Source organism: Notothenia rossii, assembly GCF_949606895.1.
Source record: "Notothenia rossii genome assembly, chromosome: 1".
Classification (NCBI taxonomy): domain Eukaryota; kingdom Metazoa; phylum Chordata; class Actinopteri; order Perciformes; family Nototheniidae; genus Notothenia; species Notothenia rossii.
In genome coordinates this window covers 14,401,997-14,426,011 of record NC_136912.1, presented here as the reverse complement: position 1 = coordinate 14,426,011, position 24,015 = coordinate 14,401,997, and the positions used below count along the sequence as shown (strand labels likewise).

General features: G+C 40.3%; 1 protein-coding gene across 5 annotated transcripts in view; it reads left to right on the top strand.

The window, feature by feature from the left end:
• Positions 1-24,015, top strand: part of fbxw7 (F-box and WD repeat domain containing 7) — a 122,515-nt gene that overhangs the window by 77,102 nt on the left and 21,398 nt on the right. For 4 of the 5 annotated variants that reach the window (XM_079665220.1, XM_079665222.1, XM_079665221.1 and 1 more), the window contains 2 exons: positions 21,236-21,318; positions 22,685-22,826. In XM_079665220.1, coding sequence (XP_079521346.1) covers positions 21,236-21,318; positions 22,685-22,826 — 225 coding nt within the window. Of the gene's footprint in view, positions 1-16,761; positions 17,304-21,235; positions 21,319-22,684; positions 22,827-24,015 lie in introns of those variants that run through there. The other variant, XM_079665224.1, reaches the window with a different exon arrangement.

The window sequence follows — 24,015 nt, the reverse complement described above, 5'->3', positions numbered from 1 at the left end:
CTGTGATGGAGCCTTATTTGTTTCCTGAATGTCTAATCTGCCAAGTTCATGCCTTTGGCTTCCCACTGAGAAGGGAGTCCTTGTTCTGTGTCTGCCTGGCAATCCCAGAGACCGCTGCTGTCCCCGGCTCTCGTGCACATTACCATACAGCTGTCCCGCAGGATGTAGTGAGACAGACCCAGGAGCTTCAGAGGGAGCGGGGCACTCCCTCTCCTCTCGCAGATTCAGCGCGCAGGCAGCAGCCGCAGCAGATGGGCTGTGGAGATTAAACCACGAGGCGCATGGCAACTATTGTAGGCTGCCCATTGTGAAATTTAAAGGGTCATCTATGGGGTCAAGGCTGAATTGGTGTGGTGAGCCCCGCCTCCCATACAAGAACTGCTGGGGAAGGTTTTTGCTAATGATAGCTCTTTGGGTTGTCAGGAATATTGATCATTAAACAGGGTGCTAAGGGGGAGCGAGAGTCAGAGTGCCGGTTACCATCAGGAGAGCAGGGGTACATTTTTAGCATCGTATGCACTATATGTGTACTCTTTTTATAAGAGAAAAGCCTTGGTGTTATTCTATATTCCCTTATTTTGAGCTAACAACATAAGTACTTCCTGTGTGCACAAAGAGGATTTTGTATTAGCTTATTCCTCTATGCAGTACACCAAAACAAAACAACATCATTAGCACTGATTGACAGGCGTTATCTCATGATCATGAACATCATGGGCAGTTTGTTTTGAGTCAATCCCATATATGATCTGCTGCTGTAAACAATAATTTTCTAAATATCAAGCCGAAAATAGGCCCGACAAAATACTAAATATTCCTGTTTAAGCAACATTAGCCAAAAACTAGTTTCCAGCTCATTTTTGAAATGTTAAATGATATATTGAAAGAATGTGTTCATTATCTGATTTCTGGCATTAAGTTCTGCAGCAGGAACAAATTGGCTTGGCAGTGAGAACCACAGACAGGCTGGCAGAGTCGGAAAGTACTAGAGTTTTGAAAACACGTGATTGGTTCTGGTCTTTTCATGGGATTCTTTGACTAAAAGAAAACGCAGAATATCGCCAACTCGTTTATTTTAATGTTTTAGACGAGCAGCAAAACTTAAAGACTTGTCAGCTCTTCAACATCTACATCATTCTGACTTGCCTGACATTTAAAATCTTGAATTTCAGGCAGCATTTGACTTAAAGGTCATGGAACAGAGCAGAGGAAATGGAAAGTGACTGAAAGTAATGAGACTCAAATAACCTCTGCTGGAGTTTCACTGAACAGCAACCTACAAATATGGCAATTTATCAATTTATGATTTCATCAAAATATAGATTTCAGTGCCTCTGAATAAATTAAAAAAGGAACATCAACACCCACTCACATGTCTGCTCAGATGAAGAGTTCAACTACTTTGTGAAGAGAGATCACAGTGGGATAGAAACCTCTGCTTTTTGTGCTACTTCAGTCAACTTCACTTTGCTTTCTGAATGTTGTTGACCTCCAAGTAAGGACCCAATAGTTCGGAAATTCAGGCTAACATTCCCTGTGAGGATGTGGTTTCTTCGTGAAAAACACTTAAGAATACGTGCCGTGTGTGGCAGAGTTCCCATTCGCCGGTAATTACCGGACTATGACCGGTAAAATATACTGAAGACCGGCAAATCTAAATCTCTCCGGTCAAAGTGTCCGTTCAAAAATAATGTTCCCTTAGCGCAATAACGCATCAGTTGCGCCACTTATGTGACAGACAAAAGAGTATGTGACAGACAAGAATAGTCAATTATAATGTCTAACACATAGACTGGTGTAACATTTAATGTGGAGAAAGAGATGTCCTGTATGGGTTGATTGTGCGTTGATCTGTTGGTAATGCCTCGGAGTTCCGGCGGGCACGTAAACAAATGCATAGCGCTGTACTTTGCGGCCTCACCCAGTTGCATAGCGACACTTATTGTTTAGGTGTCTTTTAATAAGCAGGTAGTCCTATCATTAGCTAGAACTAGCTAGATCTGATCGATATGGACATAAACGCGATGGAAGTCTAATCTGACGGGAGAGAGAGATATCAGCTGCTGCTGACGAGTCGACACGCAGCTCTGCATGATCACATGCAGCGGTGAGCGGAACAAAACACACTTCAGGTTAGAATATCACACGTAGCTATTTTAATTACCTCTCAAACTACCTAATCTAGTTATAGATACGTATAGTTTTACTGTCGGGTCACTCATTACTGATCCGCGAACTGCATGATACTGGCGGGCTGTCAGGAGAGGGAGAGAGTGCTCTGTTTATTATTCCCGTGTTATTGTAAATTACTGTACACTTTTGAATAGTTAATCTACTATTATTAGTTTGTTTAATATCGAATCATATCAATTTGTTTTAAAGCTCAATAAATAACAAAGAAGACCTTTGACCGGCAATTTTTAAATGTTGTCCGGAAGATTTAAACTTTAACGGACATGTTGACCGGCGAAAAAATATTCTAATGTGACACTGGTGTGTGGGTATGACAGTCTGTGCTGAGTGAAGTCTATTTTTGTGAAGTTGTCCCAACCTGACTTCCATGTCTTTCCACTCTTGTGCTCATTTCATTGACTGTCCGGTTGGCTGCCTGGGTTCTTTGTTTGGAAAGTTGGTAAAGTGAAGGGAAACAAAGTGACAGCATTACATGTCAACAGGCAGCAAATAAAAAGACAAAGTGACAACCAGCTACAGGAGCAGCTGAAGGTTGTGTGGCAGAGGTAAAACAGCTTTTTCCTTTTGAACGTCATCGTCACAGGTCTTTGTTGAGTTTTATCAATCCTGATGCGTACAGCAGAATTTAAAGGCCAATATGTGAAAACTTTAAAAGTTTGAGAGTCTATACTCACTGTTTGAACCCGGGAGTGCCTGCACCATTTAAACATGGAAGGTATGTTTACTTTTTATTTATGCCATCTGCTGCTATGATGCTTGCAGGAGCTTTTCTAGATGCTGATGAGCTCGCCCTCGGGCTGGATGTCCTTTTCAAGGTAGACAGCTCATCAAGATGAATGACAAGTTCTGGAGACCGAAGCACAACAACTGAAGGATTAAACTAACAATACACCTCCCGCCACAGAGTGAAAATATGCATGTAATGGCGGATAATGGCCTAACCTCTATGTTAAACAGACATCTTACAAGCTAATACCCCAGCCCCTGACCTAGAACTGAAAACAAGGACAGCGTAATTGTTCTTTGTTATTTTAGGTTATCTGCAGTTGACTTTGAATAACTTACTAGGGAAAAATAGAAGCCTTTATTCTCAGTGCATTAGATTACCTCAGAACAGGAAAACAAAGAGGCCGCAACAGCAACAAACTGTAATAAAACTCCAAATACTGTGTTAATTTTTATAGTGAAATCAACACTTTAAATTGTGTGTGAAGAAAGGCCAGCGCTATGAAAAAAATACATAATGAAGCAAATAAACAACGTTGTGATTGAAAATGATACGGCTGTGAAGAACTCACGATATAACCTTTAATTTAATCAGTAGGTCTAAAGGAAATCAAGATCCCTTTTGCAAAAGAGACCTGAGTACAGAAGGAATAACGAACAAAAGCGAAACAAACAAAGACAGTATTTGCATAAAGAACATAGCCAGACATAACAGCATTCGGGATGAGAATAATGTAGTTGCTTTTGTGAAAAATCAAAGTGGATCAAGTTTTGACTGTACAATCCTTTCCCTGCCCTCAAGACAGAGACATGCTTTAATCTGATATAGGGCTGCTCAATTAATCGTATTTTAATCGCAATTATGTCTTGCAACGATTACGAAAACAACGTAATCTAAATAAAACGATTCTTCTTTTCTTTTTTTTTTTTTGGTTTTTCAGTTGAATTATACTTAAAGTTCAGGGTAATCAACTGTTAAAAACATACTGTTCACATTTTTTTCTCCAATAAATTGATGTTTTCAAAGTAAATGGATAATCGTTTTTAATAATCGTGATATCAATTATTGACCCAAATAATCGAGATTAGGATTTTTGCCATAATCGAGTGGCCCTAATCTGATATAACAAACACATTTTTATTCTCTGCCAGTTGCCCCCCTTGCTTCAGAAAATAGACTTCACGATGTCTTACGTGTGATCTGAAAACAGAAAGTATGAATTTCAAACAACAATCCTATTATATTGCAAACTATAAAACGTCCATACTGTTGGGGGAAACATTGCTCTACCTATAAACTTTCTGCTACAGTATATCATATCAATATAATCCGCTGCCCGGGACTTGCACTCTGCTGCCTGGTGTATGACTTCGCTCTGCATTTTCCTGTTGCCGGGGCTCTTGGGGGAATTCTTGAATCCATTATGCATGGCATAAAGTGTTACACATGAGCAAACAAATCAACAAACCCACACAAACTCCAAGTTCCTAAAGGTGCTTTTTCAATTGATGCAATATACTCTCCTTATTCATTCTCTGCTAGCAGTGGGAGAGTGGTGTGTCTTCTGTGTAGGAGTAATCTCGCAGTTTGTGTCAGACGAGCTATGAGTTGGAGGCAGGGAGGAGGAGAAGACTGCAGCAAAGTCTGAATCGAAACAGTGACACATAACTACTGCTTCCAGTGTGTGCACTTTTTTGAGGGTTAAGCCATCAGTAAAACCTTGAAAATACTCACTAACAATCACCTTATGCTGATTATTTTAACACGTAAACTTCTGATTCATTTGTAACCTTGTTAGCCAGGGTCTTCTTCTGAGTAGTTTGCACGGCGCTTTCCTTTTCAAATAAAAATGTGTTTCCAGCTATTCAAGATTTCCCTTTGGCAGCAGCTGGGTCTTTCCTCTGTCCTCCGTCTGTCCCGTGTTGCCCAGCATGGGATGTAACTCCTCAGAGACACGATGCTGCCGCCCCTCACAGCCGGGCAGGTTTTTATCTAAAGATTCAATGGACATATGGCAGCCACCTATAGCATCAGCCGTACCAATTATTACTAGTGCAGACCTTGTTGGTACAATTATTTTACTTACTTTCTGTGCTTTTCTGTTGGGTCTTTCAAGCTTGAAGACAAAATGTTTGCAATAAACCTTCAATCTTAAGCGCTATCCATCTTCTTGGGTTTAGAAGTGTCTCGTATGGTACCTTATCTCTTTCATTTAAGAGTTGACTGATATTTTCCCGCCTTTTTGAAGGCCCATTTTTTTCGTAGAACAGAAGCCACAAACATGCTTTTAAGCCATCCAAGGTTCATTGCTCCTCTGCCCTTCCTGAGATGAAACATGTATGACCCTTGACCTTTTGTCATTCCATGTAGCCTTATAAATCCTCGGAGACACATTTCTCTCCGCATCGCTATCATCCATCTCAACATGCTCTCCAAAGATGGCCTCAGTTTGCTCAGTATTATGTGTGGTAGCATGACCGGTCTTCTTCAGAACAAAGACATCCTCTCTTTTGCTAATATTTTACACAAATTCCAACCTAGATTAAGTTTCTTATAAGGTCGCTGTGCCTCAGCCAAAACCGCTACTTGATCCTCAGTCCTACCGGTATGGCAGATTAAGCATGGTAAATATGATCCCATAGCGCAGCGCCCTTCATGAGGCAAATCATTGCTTTGCTTATGATCATCTTTCTGGTGCATTCTTTCTCCACAAGCAATTTTCTCTTTGCCTCAGGCTGTTTTGTTAAGAAATCGCTTCACGTCTTCTTTGTTCACAGTGCGTACCACTATTAAGCGTCAGTTTTCGTTAATGTGGAGGGATAAAAGATGCATTTCAGTACAGTCTGAACACCATTGATAATAGATTGATGGTAGCAGTAGTAGGAAAATTGAGAAAAAGTATTCAGGACATTTGAATGGATGCATTCACCAGGAGAGCGACTTATGACTTTTTATTTCAAGATTTGTTCTTGGTGTCATCTTTACAGTCAAAAGAGGGCCTTCAGATCGTCTCTCTTTCACTGACATGATCAACCAAGATAGTATACATAGGGAGAATACAAAACTGATTTTATAGCGATGAAAGCTACACTTATAGGGTGCGTTCACACCTGCCTTGTATAGTCCGGTTGAATCGAACCCTGGTGCGTTTAGCCGCTTGGTGCGGTTCATTTGGGTCGGTGTGAACACAGTCCGAGACCTCTTAAGTGAACTAAACAACCGGACTCTGGCCCGCTAAAATAGGTGGTTTCGGAGCGGTTCATTGCTGGTGTGAACGCAGTCCGCACCAAAACATAGGAAGCGCAGTATTTACGTGTCACAAGAACGCGGATATCTTCAAAATCTTTAGCGAAAGAGTCTTTCAAGACATCCGCGGTTGTTTAGTTAAAGAGTGAAGCAGAATGAAGTGTTGAACAGTGTCGTGTAAAGTAAACATTCTCCGTCAACTACATAAAACTAAGAACACCTGTTGTCGGTGAAACGCCCCTCCTTACTGCAGAACGTCTCTCATTATATGTGTTTATAATGTTTTTTAACAGACGTTGTCTGATTATATAATCATATGCGCGGGCCACGAATGTCTGTTGATCTCCAGATTAACAGCAGCATGAGAATAACCTGCCGTAAGTGCCGATGCTCCATGGCGGAGGCTCCGGTAGAAATTGCCGGGATTTTTACCCCCTTAATGTCTGACCAATGGTTGGACAGCATTTCCGTGCACATGAATTGTGTTTAAAGTTTATAGTCCGTTTGAGTTTTGCCTGTGTGAACGCAAACCGAACCTTCTGAACAATGTAACAAACTGTGGTCTGGTGCACACCAGAGAGCGGACTATTAGGTGTGAATGCACCTAATCAAATGTATTTAACTCATTAATTAAAGCTGCATTTAAATGATAATTACAACTAATTCATATTTAATTATCATTTTGTCAACCTGTTAAATTATTCAATCTTTTAATTAGGAACAAATCAATTTAAAGATTGTTTTTTAAAGTAAGTATAATCTTTTTTTTTTATCAGTTGTTTTCTGTGAAATAAAAGCTATGAAAGAAAACTGCACATAAACTGCTCAGCACCAAACAGCAGACGGCCACATTTTGTGAATAGCTGGTGATCATAGTTAAGCATTTACCAGCTGAACAGACAGATATTTATCTTACGAGTTGGTAGACACCAAATAGAGCCAATTGGAGTTGACATTCAGACAGAAACCAGTTAAAAACTATGTTTCTCTATAACGGTTGGATATTTGAATAAGCAACTGTCTGTTGAAACGTTCACCATATAAACCATCCTAACAGCCGTTGGTTTGGGCTTTAGTGGTTTTCTTTACTTAGACTTTACTTGAGTTAGACCCAGTCGGCAGCCAAGTTGCAGTGCTGTAATGTTGCATTACTCATGTTCAGCCACAGCGATACAAAGATGTGTGCACTGGTGTGTCACCCTCTCTCTTTAGACATAAAACCATGATATGAGTCTCGTTGGTGCCATCAGACATGGTAGGTGATAGCAGTGAAGTCAGGCACTTAAAAAGGTTGCTATCACCCACTCTGTTGGTGGTGCATCAGAGATAACCATAATCCCAAACACTCTGGCTTTCAAAGCATGGCCAGTAGTCACATCTAAACGAGATCAAATGTGCCCTTCACTCTCGGGAAATTGGATTTCTGTGTCAACATGGGAGTATCTCACTGTTTTCAAACGTTTATTTTTGATCGCTTTCAATTTGTGCAACTTTTCTACACAAGTTGATTAACAAGAATTGGGCTGAAAAAATAAGAGCTGCCTTTTTAACTTAAGGATAAACCAACTTCAAAGATATTCTGACTGCATTCTTTAAAGTGACCTATCATGCTATATTTGAATAATATAGTGTAGGACCATACCTATATAAGGCATATTTATACTTTTTATTTTTCAAAATACCAAACAGATCATGCATTTTAGCCATTCCTCATTTCGCTCAATTTAACACTGTCTTTGGGCTGATTCTGTGAGAACAGCACCATCTACAGGCCTGGCATATGTACTACAGCGTCTCCAGCGCTTTCGAACGGCAATGTCCGTGGCTGTCTCCTCCTGATTGGTGGAGTTGGCCCAATTGCCGTAGCGCCACTTCTGTGACATCACAGAAGTGTTCAAATCTGGATCAGTGTGTGTCAGATCCGTTGCAGCCCCTTTTTAAGAGATTTGGGTATGGAGGAAAATAGAGAGGGTTGTGTTTTCTGACACTTGGTGAGTTCCCTGGAACACCGGGGACACATATTCATGTATAAAAGATGTACAAAAGTGCATTTTGCATGATAGGTCACCTTTAAGTTGACCTCATTAGTGAGTTGAACTCGTCAGTAGGAGCCACCCGAGTTTAATCTTCAGAAACAACCGCTGAAGAAGGACCTCAACATCATAATTTCCTTCCTGTACTCCTCTTTCTTGAACCTGTTCATCCCATTCATCTTAGCAGGCAGGAGGGGAACCACGGAACAATTTGCTCTTTCGTTCCTCACCAGTTTGTCATGTTGGAAAGACACTCTGTGCTATTCTGATCTATGTGATCTTTCTTCGCAGTAAAACGTGTTCATTTTTCAAGGAAACTTTTAACAGAACATTGTTAAGAGCGATGGCACCGCGCCCCTCAACTCTCTTGCTTCTCTTCGCCATCAGATTCTGGTTGAGGAGGCTCGATGAGAATGTATTTTATTATAATTAGTAGTGCCACTGGCATGTAACCTTGAACTATTATTAAATGCCGAACCCTTTTATTTACATGGCTTAGACAAGGTACATCCTTTGTTTTTGAGTTCGTCCTGTACTGACACATCTTTGTGAAGCTTATCTTAAAAGTGCTTACATAAAGTACGCTTCTAATTATACAAATTAGAGTGTGAAGCTCATATAGCAACACTATGTTATTGTATACTGTTCTAAATTCTAGCGTTAGCATGTTAAGATGCTCATAATGACAATGCTAACATGCAGATGTGTAGAAGTTATGATGTTTAGCAGCTGAGACGGATGGGAATGTAATTAGTTTTGCTCATATTTGGTCATAATCAAAAAGGTTGGCAAACTCCAATTTAGACCCAATGATGTTACTATATGAGAAATCATGGGATCAGCAAAGCAGCTGCAAATCTTGAGGGGCTATAAATGTCTTCTAACAAAATCTCATGGCGTGTCTTCAAATAGTTGACGATGCATTTTTTGGAAACCAAAAACAAATGTCAATCTCATAGTGGCACAAGTAGATCATTAAAGTCATCATAGATTATATCACGTTGCAATAGTGTGTGACAATCGATTTGGTAAGATACCTGTTAAAAATGTGACTTGGTTCCTTTGGTCACATCCTCTGGGCCCAGTAGTTCAAAACTTTTAATCGCTATCTGATCAGATCAGATTTGGATTTTAGGTAGTTCAAAACCAAAAAACAGGATTAGGATCTTGTATTATTTTTCATATCCACTAGATGGAGGTCGGTAGGATTAAAGCACTGATATTCAGGATCTAGTCATCTTGAAAAGTCTGAATCTGGATCAGGGTGATCCTATCCTGAATTGCTTTGAACTACTGGGACAAAATCTGGCCGACTTGTCTGATCCTGGATCCCAAAAAATGGGATTTCAAAATTGGATCTGATTGAGATTAAAAGTTTTGAACTACTGGGCATGGTGACTATGAATTACAATCCATCCAAAAGTTAAATGTTTCAGTTGGGGCCAAAGTGCCTATTAAATACTACCAAAAGAAGGGTAATGATCAATATAATTGCTTATTTCATTGCTTCCAACAGAGCGTGTTAAATCGCCTCCTCGGATATTTGATCCACTTAGATTAAGGTAAAATCCCCGTTCAGAGGTTACTCAGGCATGTTTTCTTTTGAAATCCCTCATTTGGATCAGCGAACATGCTAATTACCGCTCTGTTGGATAGATAAAGGGTAGTATGTAACGATGGTGTTCCAGGTGAGATCAGTATCACAAGAGCGGATAAAATACCACAGGTAGTTTCTGAAGCGAGATCAGGTTCAAAGCATGCGACCAAGTCACCGTCAAAATGTCCCCGCACGGCTTCCCCTCACCCTCTGAAACATATTTAGGGATCTTCAGATGACAGCAACACCCAGCAGGCACAATTTGGCTTGCTCTGCTTCATCTGGGATGCAGAGTGGTAATTCCGGATGATTAAAGAGGTTTATTCATTTCTGTGTAAATGTTGATGTCAGCCCCAGCCAAGTTTCACCTGGCTCATCACACACATTTCCATAACCCTCTTTCCTTTCTGAATGAGATATGACAGCTCAGGCAGCATCCAAACGCAAAAAACAGATAGGCCTCTCGTCGAGGGAGGATAAGACAGGCAGGGAAATGTTGATACCTCTAAGGCGATTTTTTTTCCTGTACAATTTTCCGTTTGAGCTCTTACTTGATGACATCCTCCAGAGGTACTTACTCTTAAGTGTATTAGAGTTTTTTTACAGAAGGTATTTGACTTAGAAAAGATCCAAGTTTCATTCCTCTTCCTCCTCTAGACCTCTACAGAACCAACAGCTGCTTTAAAACTCTAAAATGTGTCTTGAGGTCTTTCCTTAAAATGTCCAAAACGCCGCTGCTACTTCTATCTACGCTTGTACATATGGCAACTATTGTTCGCCTGTTCATGATGGATTTTCTTTCCAAATACTTGTTCTGTATCAGTTATCTTGCAGATGGAAAGTACACGGATATAATTGAACAGATTGTAAAATAATCTTGGACAAACTCCTGATTCTGGGCTGTATAAATAAGCTTGACTTTGGACAAAAGAGGAAGGTGATGGAGTTCAGACAAGTCACTCTCTGACAAAGAAGCCATCCAAACTTGCTGGCCAACTTCTCCCCATGTTGAAGGTCAAATGTAACGAGGCAGTGGCTGTTAGAGAGGGTCACACTCTTCTGTTTGAAGCTTTTTCTTACAACAGCTTCCAGCATCTAGTGCCTTTGGACTCTTAGCTGAAGGCCTCAGTATTCAAGTGTGATGCTTGTGATTGAACAAAATAACGATTGAAAACATCGAAGTCTTTAAAATGCAAAGAGACACACATTTAGTCATTGATTTGTTGGACTTCATTACTTCTAGTTCTAGAAAATGTAACACCTCTTGAGGAAAAACTAGTGTTGCAGCTTCCATCTTTATCCCCACCTCTAAAAATTCCTCCCAGCGGGACTACAAGGACAGCCGAATGTCGTCCAGGTGTCTCTGTAGTCCCGCAGGGAGGAACTGTAGTCTGCCAGGAAGTGCACGTAATTCTCCTCCGCTGAGATTTGTATGAGTTTTGCCAGAAATTAAAAAAATCCTTTCTTGTCTTGTTTGAACTGATTGAAGTGTATTTCTGTTGAAAAACTTTACTCATTTCTTCACGAAACACTTGCCAGTTCTTATGCATATACAATCTGAAACTCTTGTCACATTTTTTATTATTAAATTGGGGGTTCAGAATCTGGTCACATATTATAAGATTCCCAATGTTAATGTTCTTTATGAGGTCTGTACAGCTATGACATGGCAAACATTACTTTGACACATTGATTTAATACTCATATATTAAGGGTTGAAAATGGAGCAATACTTTGGCATTTCTTCGTGAAGATTTACTATATTCGTTGTTCATATTGAGGCCAATTTCATCCTTCCTAAGCACTCACTTTAGACTGACAGTTTTCCTTGGGGAAATCAGCTTCTCTGTCTTTAATGGCCTCTCTGAGGGCTCTGCGGTCAATTTTAATAGTACACATAACTAAATAAAGACAGGAGGACTGTTATTATCCCATGTTGTTTGATGGAAACATGCTGCAGATCTAGGGGTTCATCTTTGTAGTCCACGCTGTTCTGTAGCTTTAATATTGGAGGGGAACTGTGGGGAAGTCCAGATTTTTTGTTTAACAATGGATCCTGTGTTATAGGGCACATTTGTTTATATTTATGACTGACTATAGATTCCGTACAGATGCAGGATGAAGGACACATTTTATTTTTCTTCGGAAGTCATACGCCCACAGCATCCTGCTCTTGTTAGAATCGTTTTACAGTTAGGAGATGGCACATTTATTTCCTTCATTGCATCATTATTTTGTTTTCTGCCCGAATGGCTTCTGCTAAATGTTAAAGCAAACATCATTGTGGACAGGCATTGGTTGCAAAAAGGCAATTAAATGTCTCTTCTTAAAAAGTTTATATTCGTACCACTTACGAAAAAACATTATGAACAGTCTACACGGCATTTTTTATCATAAAATGAGACATCAACACTCATCAACTGACATAAAGTCCCATTTAGATTTTCTTTAGTGAGTAATAAGCAACAATTAAGATTCGGCATCATTTTTGCAAAGTATTTTTGTACTCCTCATCAACTCAAGTTAGGGCTGTCCCGAATACAATTTTTCGGGCTCCGGATATTCGGTAGTAAACAGCAGCGAATATTCGACCCCCGCGGGGGGGGGGGGTAATAAGCAGCAGCGAACCGCTTCAACACGTGTATTTCGGTTTATTCACAGCATTCATTTTGTTATTCTACAGTATTGTTGTTTTATACTTATGTGTTAATGTATACAACCCAATTTGTGTTCTTTGAAATTGAAAAGGATATTGCATATTGTGTGTTACTTTCGTTGCAGTTGTATATGTCTTAAGTGTAATTTGGCTTGGCTTCCTATTTTGTATGGACATGCTTTTATTTTGAAGGAGAGTTAGCGCTGTTGACAGGAAGTTGTTGTTGCCATTAAAACAACGGGGGAAAAGTTATATCTACATATAAAGACGGAGAAAGTAAACGATAACGTTTATGGTTAAGTGTTAGCCCCCCGAAGAGGCACAAGCTCTTGCGTTGATATTGGAGTTTTCAATAAATTCAATTTAGCAGCCGCAGTGCACCCGAATAGTACTCAAACGAACGAATATTCGGATATTCGGGTACAGCCCTAACTCAAGTATGCGCCTGTGTGGAAGGGGACCCTGGCTATTCACATTAACTCCTTGCTGTCTATTTTCGTTTTGCACCTTATTTCCCTTGAATTATCTCCTCTCTTCTTGCATACGTTTGACATGCTGCCTCTATTTGAAACTCCTATTTCTAAATAATTGCCAATAATTTCAAGTTGACCTCTGTTCTTCATTTATTTTCCGTGAACAACACTGATGTCAGGAGGGAGATTACCAGTGGCTTTTGATTTAATTTATTTTTTGACCTGACCCTTTCAAATGTGAATGTTTTAGTCGCGTGGGTGGCTGCAGAATATGTTAATTCTACTTCCATGCAGATGATGCTATTATTACCCTTTGCCGAATGCCATGATCCATGGTTTCCTTATTCATCAAACGTCCCCCACACGCCGTGCATCTGTCCAGCCTGGAATGGGCCTCGCACTTCACCGTTTCAGGGAAAATCTATTGAGAGGAGACCCCCTCGTTTTCTCATTTCTTTTTTTCTACGAGAGGACAATTGCACAATGACCTGGCGCTGTTTAGTGATGCATCACTGCCCAAGGAGTATTTTCCTCCTCCAAGTTCACCACCTCACATTAAACATTTGCTCAAGAAAGCTCCTTTTCTCCCGTAGGGAAGCTTTATCCCGCGAACATCTGTTGATTCGGAATAGTAGTCCAATCACGTTCCTCCAACAGCACCAGAACAGATGTTTGACCTTTGACTCCTCTTCTGAATGTAATTGATTAAGCAGTGACTCAACAGAAATGTTATGTGTCAAAGTAGATAATACATTTAACGCCTCAATTAAACATTGCTGATTATTTTTTTCTTTTCACAACCTAAACAGTCCAAAACTCGGAGATCATAATAGACAAAGAACACATTTGAAAAGCCATATACAGTGATTTTCTTTGCCTTCTTACACTTTCTGAATCACTGCAGAGTAATTCTCTGTCCTTCAATTAATTATGTGATCATTTAATAGATCAAAATATATTTTTTTAAACTTTCAAAAATGTAAGGATTTTTGTTTTGTTTTTAAAGTACAGGTTTTTTTTAGCTAAATAAAGCTGGGCATTACTTTGACATTTTGCTGATAAATCTTAGTCTATCTGTTTATAAATGTATAGATTTAAGGATATCAATCTGTTTATCAATCAAACAATCATCACTACATTAACTGATGGGATAAATGGTCGTTTTTTGCAGTATGTCCTCATCTGTTTATTCATCACCACCAAGGATGCTTACCTATGTGCGGTGCCTTGCTACTGATGATGTCTATTATTTGTGCACTGTCAAATGAGACAACATGTGCATTTCGCCACAAGCTATCTGCTGCACAGCGATGTAATGAGGGTATTTTTTCACATCCTCTGCTGTTTAAACATTGCAGCAAAGAAAGCCAATGTCTGAAAGAGAGAGAGAATAAAAGAAAGAGAGAAAGACTTTATTCATCGACCTGGGGGAATGCAGTTGTCCACTACCTCGTACAGTTTGTATTAGCGTATAAATATAGATAAGAGAAAATAAACTATCATATAAGAAGATAATGATATTACAGCATGCACAGTCTTAGAAAACATAAATAAAAAAGTACCTCATAGTCCAGGAGCACTGTTACCTTAAACACTTAGTTCATATATAATAACAAAGTATATAAAAGCAGTGGTCCCTCTGAGTTTTTATTTCACAACTCTGTGTGAGCAGCAGGATTTTGGTTTTGATAAAGCAGAAGGTCAGTTTCAGGAGGAGGGTGTATGTGTGTGTGTGGGGGGGGGGTCTGTTAATGCTTTACCAACTGGCAGAAGGAGAGCGACAAAGGAGGCCGCGGCTCATTGAAAGTTCACAGTGCAACCCCTCTCACATGCCAAGCATTCCAATGTGCTGTGTAAAGGTTGAGCCTGCAGAAAGCAGCGAGAGGGCCTTTCTGAGGACCACCTTACACACACACACACACACACACACACACACACACACACACACACACACACACACACACACACACACACACACACACACACACACACCACAAGTTTGAGTTTTTCTGCGTGTATGTCTAGGGCTGGGAAATATGGACATAATCAAATATCACAATAATTCTACCCGAATACATTGATATCGATATTGCAACCACATTTGAGGTTTTATTATTGGTGCTTTTAGGAAAAATATATTTACTCAATGAAATGTAGATAAATTATTAATAGTAATGTGGATATAATGAAGAAATGGAGTTAGAACTATCGGGAAAGTATGAACAATTACATACATTTACTGTAATGCAGCGTTTAACCCATAAAAAGACACTAATGCGATATCATAAAATGCAAATGTAAGTTGATATTTGCTCTCATATTGCATTATATCGATACTATTTAGATATATTGCCCGGCTCCACTTCAGAATTAAAATCTCCAGTATCCACTTTTTACTCTCCATGATTTATTTACTTCTCAAATAAAAAAATATTGTAGGCATGTCACATACTTTTTTTTGTCCCAAAAACTGTTCAAGCTTAAACTGTGGCAGATTTTTTTTTTTTTAAACTCTCTTGCCAAGTTTCTCTTTCCAGTAACAAGCGCTGAACCCTCCCCCCCCCCTCCTCCTGTGGTAGGTCAGGCAGTAATTACAGGTGTTAGCCCACGGTGTCTGAAAGGCTGCCAGGTCTCGATGCTCCATCACCTGTGAATAGAGTCTTTCCCATGACCTGCACATTGTGTCCCGTGTCTCCATGATCTATCTCTGATGTCTTGTGTGGTCAAGAGTAGCTAAAGAGATAATGGGCTGGTCCAAACTGGTATGAGCTGGATATCAAAAACTGAGAAAATAGTGTTAAGGCATCCCCAAAAGCTGTGCTCAGAGTTTAATTTAAACTACACAAAGATGTCGCTGTTAATAAGTGGTGCTAAGTTTTATTTTATTAAATTCTTTCTCTTGCAGCATAGCGACATAACACAGGAACACAGTTTAATATTATCTGCTCTCAAGGTGTCAAAGTTAATCGAACAAAGAGCCTAAACAACATGGCTAAACAAATATCTTTCCATTCACCTGCACTAAATGTTAAATCTTTTTAGACTAAAGCTGCCATCTTGAGGCTGTTGAGAAGCCATCAGCAGTGTAGCTTTAACTGGGCAGGTGCAATCCCTCATTACCTGCTGCGCTGAAATGCAAATATTGGCCTGTACCATGTGTGTGCAAATAAGCAGGTGCAGCAGACGTGGATCCATTCACACTGTTTCTGCCTGATGGATGATAATGGCACACTGTTTGCTTTACAATAACTCAGCAGGACAACTGAGTTAATGTATATAGTTTCTTCCCACAACTCAATGTGTGCTTTACATTGAGATCCATTCACATATAATCTTTATATAATGTATTTGATGCAGTCCGTTTGAGAAGTGAGGATTCCTTCTGTGACAAAATGGTAGAAAGATAAGATGGACCTTTTAGAATCAGAAACAGGTTTATTGCCAGGTAGGTTCGCACATACTAGGAATTTGACTTGATGTCATGGTGCATGCATAAAATATTTTAAAAAACAAGAAATATATTACAAAACAAAAAATATTTTACACCGTAATAAAATACAGTTAAATGGAAATACATTATTGATCCCTAAGGGGGTTTCGAGGTGATATAGCAGCAACAGAATTAGACAGAATCACAGAGTACACATGGGAATATGCACAAGGATAATTAGAACACAAATATAAATAGATAAGGAGGAGTTAGGGTGCATAGATGAGGCGTTTTTGATTCTGCAACAAGTGTGTCCACCTTCTTTTTTTTTTATGCAAAAAGACACAAAATACACACCCCATCCGGTCCCTGTGTGCAGCCTCACATACTGTATGTCCTGCTCGCGGAGGATGCGTTGTGCACAGTGTTGAATGTTGGACTGCACCATTCCTACCGTCTCCACCGGGGAGGCTGTAATCCGATCCTTGTTTGAGGAGGGAGAGGGCATTGCTCTGCTGCTCTGACGCTCTCCACTCCTCCCCTTTATGCCGAGTGTCACCCTCTTTCTCCCTCATCTGCTCACTCCCTGCTTCTCGGTGAGGCTGGTCGGAGGCGTGTGGCGTCGCATCGCATCGCATTGTTCACCCCGCCGACAGACAGATTTGAATCAGCGTCACACCGCGGAACTCTCTCTTTCTCTCTTCTTCTTGCTTTAATGCATATACCGGTGGGATCTACTGCATGCACGCCTGTTCAGTGACGTGCCCGAGCATGTTCACATCAGAGACGGATTTACCTGAGAGTCCGCTGCCCTCGCACTGTCACAGCTCGCTCCCCTCCGCGTGCAAACATTTGGACTTCACCGATTGTCACTGAAGAAGAAAAAGGGAGACACACCGGATTACAAGGATGGGGTTCTACGGCACTTTAAAGATGATTTTCTACAAAGTGAGTAAGCTTTCTGGTTGCATTAACCTCCAACACATCCCCGTCTCTTATCACCCAGTGTTTGACTCGCTCTGTCGCCCTCATTATCTTTGACGCGCCTCTCGCGGCAGATTGCACGGCCACTGCGGAGGATGCAAGCGGCGGTGTAGCTCGTCCCCAGAGACGGCGCTTTAATTGCCCCGGCCCTATTGCTTATGTTATGTTAGCGCTGCGTTACATGTTACTCAATCACGACGCGATTTGTCATCCGTTCTTCTGTTGTAACTTCAGCCCTGTAAATAAACGCCACTGTATCAGAGCTAATGGTTGTACTAGTGTTGCTGCTATTGCACTTAAGGGCATTTCATTCTACAAGGCTGGATATAAATATGTTCATATTTCCACGTTATTCACTATTGAATCCCCTGTTTCTGGCTGGAATAGAACCCAATTTTTCCTCATCGTTGGCTCGATACCCCCTGCACCTGTACACCAACTGGGGTCCTCCCCTCTACTCCCCCTCTTCTAGTTATAACATATACTACATATAAAGGGCTGATATCACCTTCTTATGTTTTTAAACAATTATACGAACACTTTTGTAATAAACAACCAGTTCCAGGAACACAAATAGCCTGTTTTCTCTGCAATCCTCCCAGTTTGCAGGGTTATTATGATCCCACATTATGCAGCAGTGATTATCTTGCAGTGACCAAAGTGGTTGCTTGAGATGCATGCATGTGATCAGTCTGCTACTGCCTGTTGGAGCAGATATCCCCCCCGACATAGTGCGCTCGCCTCAGGCTCCAGCCACAGATAATGGGTCACTGTGTCAGACTGCGTGAGGTGGAGAATATCCTCAAGGATGTTGGGTGTATTGAGCTGGATGGCAGCCATGAAAAGATGCTCCCTTAGTTTCAAATGCTGAGTACAAACAAGAATGTGAAAGGGAATGCATTACGCAGTGTGTGTGTGTGTGTGTGTGTGTGTGTACTGTCAACACCGTTAATCACCTTTCATTCAGAGTCATACTCCCTTGTTCCCTTTGTGTAGCCGTGTGCACTTTGTGTGTAGTGCTGAAGGTTTTACTCAATTAGTGATAATAATTGAGTGAAAATGCCAGTCTGAATCAATGGCCAATAGTTTATTCAATTGAACGCTGACCCTTTTGTGCTCTAGATCCATTTTGTTCTCATCATATATTATCAGGATTTGAAGTCACCGCCTCAAGCTTGAATATCTTTATGTGGCTCTTTGATGGTAAAGAATGAATCTGAAATGCCAGGACTGATTTTTTTTAGCCCATTTTCTGGACTGATCTGTTCTCATAGATCCCCAACAACTTACAAAATGCTTTCCAAAATGGCCAGTTCTTGCATGAGTTTCTCTTCTCAAGTGCTGCTGATTGACATGATGAAATGGTTTCATGGCTGCTTGAAACAGTACTTGAGAAATGAGGAAATAGTCCTCAAGTGACTGATGCTGCAGGATGTAGTCTGCGTTGAAATGAATCAACACTTTATGTAAGAGTGATTGCTGTCTTTAAAACACCATTAACACTCTGTGTGTATCCATCTGTCGTACTCTTGGCCAGACAGGGGAGGGAACGCCAGGAGGAAGGAGGGGAGGAGTGATTAGTGGTGATTTACAAACACTGCGCGCTCTGGTTACCTTTTTCCCAGGCTGAAACACAAGTAGAGGCTGGTTACATGCAGCTTTTTTTTTCCACGCCCGCATTTAGTTTGAGGTTTTCTTCCATGAACACACACTCAAAGCCAACCCTTTTTTCTCTCCCTCTCAAAAACACACACACACACACACACAAATTCATGCATACACACACCCAAGCTCTCCTTGGCTACTGAACTGCCATTGCAGTGAGATCACCGCTTTAAGAACAAGGCAGTTGGGTTTAAGAGCCAGATCTTAACAAGCAAGAATATTTTACAAACCCCCCGTTTTATATTCCTAGCACACAAAGTGTCAGCCAGAAATTTCAAACATAGACCTACTAAGTTATTTGAAGGCATTTAGACTTAATGTCCACATAGATTACATTCCCAAGTGCCTCTTCTTTGCATTTCCGTAACAAATTACTCAAGGTGTGCGTGGCTCTTCCCTTGAATCTCCCCTGCGGCTTTACACAGGAGCTAGTTTGTGAGGGAAATATCACAAATGACTGGTCGGATCACAGAGTAATGTCCAGGGGGCATCTAACCTGCAGTAAGAGTTGGCGTGCTGGTCATGTACACATGCCTCTATAAACTCAGACATTTGGTGCATTGATTCCTTCTGAAGTCCAGCTTAAATACTGAGATGGTGAAGCCTGTTTATAATCCCGCTCATCTCTCTGCATTTCTGTATTGTTTCTCATCATTGAAATACTATTTGGTGTTCTCAACTTAAATGTGACTCTTAGGCGGAAAAAACGGAGAGAAAAATACCCTCTCGCTAAATTATAGTGATAAACAAAAAACACACATCTTGAGGAGAGACGTGTAATCATGCTACTGTAGAGCCAGACAGGATGGAGTCAAAAGCTTTTCCTTGTGTAGGATCCAATAGTACAATAACATTCTTTAAAAAAAAAAAAAAACATAAAATAAAGAATTTACAAGGGTAGGAAAAAAAAGTTTATTTTGAATGTGGTTTCTGCTTTTCTGAAAGCCATTGTGAGTTTCTACAAAGGCAGGAGATGGAAGTTCTGCAATACATTTGTAGCACAGATTGTGTGTTACAGCACAACAGGCTGCACTGCATCTGTTGACAAATCCAATTTGACCCTAAATTAAAGTACAAAGAAATTATTGTTAGACCCAAAATATACTACAATGCAGGAATACATAATTAATCTCCCCTGTGGTTCTGCGAGTGGCTCTTTCATTGCTGATTTTAGATGATGTGTAATAAAAAATAATTGAAATGTCCTTTTGTCTTTCCTTGAGGCTGAAACTGAAGGACAGTGATCGGACCTTGCTAAGCTTTCATTTAAACACGTTTAATTAATCAAGGAACAAGGACACAGTGTTGCATTGTATCTCTTATTTTGGCTCCACACGTCTCCCGTTAGCTTGTGTATCATGAGGGACCTGCGATGAGAGGGTGATCACTTGCATGTGTGTTGAGGGAGGCTCGCCAGAGAGAGGCAGGCACGGGATGAGAAGAAAATTGGCTTTCGCCGGGCTCACACAGGCTCCTTTGTTTGTGCAGTTGGGTAGGTGGTAACAGGGATTGGCTTGGGTGTGTGTGAGCACATGCAGGTGATGGAAATAGATAACGAACCGACTCGCTGTGTTTTCTTTTGTCAATTATCAGTACGAAACACAACTTCAATGCCAAAGACTGCACCCTGTGCCTGCCCTGGAGCAGTTTCTGTAAATTGTGGTTATCTTGTTTGCATGTACACTCGGAGATGAATGTGTGACTGCCCCTGGATATTATGGGGTGTCTGGTTGCTCAACAAGCACCTGCTTTTATCCTACTATCTCCATCTAGAAACAGACCTGCTATGGAACATGCTAATACATTACATCTGTAGCCGATGCATTAAAGTTTAATTCCCTATTTGCATAAGACTGTGCCGTGTTTTTAATACGCTGGATTTCAGACAGAATGTTTTTTCAAAAAAGTCTGTGACTTACAAAAGCAATTTTCTGCTTCCATCCCTGTTTTTTTCAAAACCTCTGTGAGGCGTGTCCTTTTTTAAATTTGTTTTGCAAGAACTGGCTTTTCACTCAAAAAGAAAAGTGACTGTTTTGAAGCAATGATGGATTACACAACACATACCAGGACTGCCTCCTCCTCCAGCCAAATTATATATTGTGCTTGTTTTTATTTACTTCTCAGAAGGATGCATTTTGATAATTAGTTTCCTGTGTTGGGGTTTTACATTCTAGTCTCCTCCATTGTTATGCTCTGATGGTTTCTAATGTTTGTCTTTTTTTCTTTCTCAGATGAAGAGAAAGTTGGACCATGGCCCCGAGGTCCGATCTTTCCCTTCAGGAAAAAAGCCCTGCAAAGGCTCTGACTATTCAAGGTAAAGCAAATACATTCCAACCCCAAGTCTCCCAAAAGAGAAACACTTTCTCCCAATGTAATCGTCCTGCGGTGTCCTGCATTTGTTTCCCACCAAAGGCTTAAAAGGATCTTAGAAGAGTTGCACTGCCATATCCCCTTATTTTAGTGCTGTACATGTTTCAAATGAACCCAGACCATGAAAATAAATAATGAGAAGACATCTAGAGGCGTGAACAAAGATGCAATGTGTCTTCAAACAGAATGAAGCTTCACATCATATTGTATCTCCAGCGTCCATCCAGCCGTCCCAGATGTTTCCCTCACCCTGAATATTTAATGCGTGTGTTCACATGTTCACATTAAAATTCAGACTCAACACAGCCACTTAACCGTAAATGTTGCCGTGTAGCTGGCTCAGCTTCCCCTCCCATTAAAAATTAATCAATAATGAAATGGAGCCCAGCTTTGCATTTTGCTGTCAGCGAGCAGAATGGAAGTGTTGAGGGTGTGACCGGCCCGCTGCCCTCACATAGCGAGGGCACACGGGGGTCTTTGAAGTCCTGCACTGCACTCTACACCCAGGTTATTACAACAGGAGAGTGTGTATACGAACATACGTCTGTGGGAGTGTGCATACTTTGAAGTCTCTGAGTGTAAAGTATATCTTGGAGGCAAATATTTATGATTTTGACACACTGAACATCAAATTAGCTTTTTCTTCTCTGACCTATATAACATTTCCTTTGGAACTAGAACATGTGTGATATGGACATAAGATCCTTTTATTTACATTTTTAACAGGATTTGTATCTTTTAGCTTCAATAACAACTGTGTCCTTAAATCCTTACATAATTCAAAGATATTTTTCCATTATTGTCCTAAACAAATCTGTTCATTTTGCCTTAAAGTGTACACAATAAGAGTGGTGGTAAATTAAGGGAATTATCATAATGTGAAAAGGAAACATTATTTTCATTTGCCCAGCAGAGTAAAACGTGCTCCCAAACGTGTATTTCAACTTTTATTGCAAAAGCTAAATCAGTAATTGGCAATAATGTTTCAGTTTTAAATGCAGCTTTAAATATTAAACATACTTATTTGCTGTTACAGTGACCCATAGGCCATTATGTGTCTTAAATGCCTACAACATTATTTGACAAATCTTTAAAAGTAGCAGCAAAGAGGAAGAACAAAATATCCCCATATTGAGCTTATTGTGCTCATTAATCGTGCAATATGTAATGCTCCCATATTGTTACCATACTTCATGTAGAGAGCAGAGCTTTTAAGTCTTCTCCATAATGGCTGCAGTCGGCCATTTTCCTTTGAAGATCTCATATTATTTTAAGTTTTTGAAGGTTTTTCTTTCCTTTTTAAATTGCAGTCCGACAGGAATTGTCCCATGTCCGGCCACACCCACCACGTTTGGCCACATCAGAGCAGCCAACGGTCAGGGGCAGCAGAGACGGCGCATCACCTCCATCCAGCCTCCCACGGGGCTCCAGGAATGGCTCCGAACATTTCAGGTGAGCACAGTCAACTTTTTTCCTTTTGTCTTTTTTTTAGTTTTACCCCCACCTGGGCACCTTCAAACCCCTGGAGCAAAAGCTCATCAAAAAAGCAGATGTTGAGCCCAATCAATGCTCACTTAGTCTCGGAGATAATTGCTGCCTTGTTGTTGGGGCCCACCACATTACCATAGTCACTGTAGCGTGGAATTGGAATTAGCCGTACCTGTGCAGACTTAAAAGCAGAGTTAAAGCATCACATGTTCCTGCTTCAGACCTTTTGTGTGAACTAAAAGCTGAAGATACTTCTTCTCCTCTGATATAAAGAATTTTAAGTCACTGCAGTATTTTCTGTCACCTCGTCATGTATTGTTACTGCATTATCATAGGACAGTATGAGCGACTTTTGGTCCATGATTAAGAAACTTTAAAGACGTATTGTATCTTGTTTCAAGCCCTTCTGTCAGTTTCTGGAGATAGCATGGACTGAGACATACTGCAGCGTTCATAGTTCAACCTATTTTTATATACATTTTACTTCCTCATTATGGTCTCTACAAATGTAACATAATAGAGCCATTTCTTTCAAGTAAAACTCATCTAATAAATTCAGACTTCATGGAAATAGAATGCCATTTAAACATATTAGCTTGAAGGGGTCTCTCTGATTTAATATATAATAGATTAGCCCAGGGATTCTATTACCCGAGAGATCTTTAACTCATTATGTTTGAGGAGCTGGGCGATCCTCTGACACCTCAGTGTTTATTTTACGTATATCAGTCTTCTTGCTTGACCTGCTGCAGTCTACTGTCTTTTCATTTAAAGAGCGAGGGCTGCAGGCGTTTGCGCTGCTTTTACATTCTGTACATTCCCAGTCCAGTCCGAGCCTGTAGCTCGTAGTGAGAAAGAATGGTTTCACAAAAATATCCAAATACTTTGTGTTATTTAGGGCACAAGGATGCACATTACATTTAAGGATTAGTTTGAATTTTTTTATTGGTAAATACACTAATTCACCCTTTTAGTGGGAAGATTGCAATGTCTCCATAACATATAAAACTACAGCCTGCAGCAAACTAGTTTAGCATAAAGACTCTAAAATGCTAGCTTGGCTACATCCTCTGGTATTAAATCAGCCTACTTGCACATCTAAAGCTCAGTCATTAAATAATATATCTAGTTTGAGGGCTAATAAGTTGAAAAG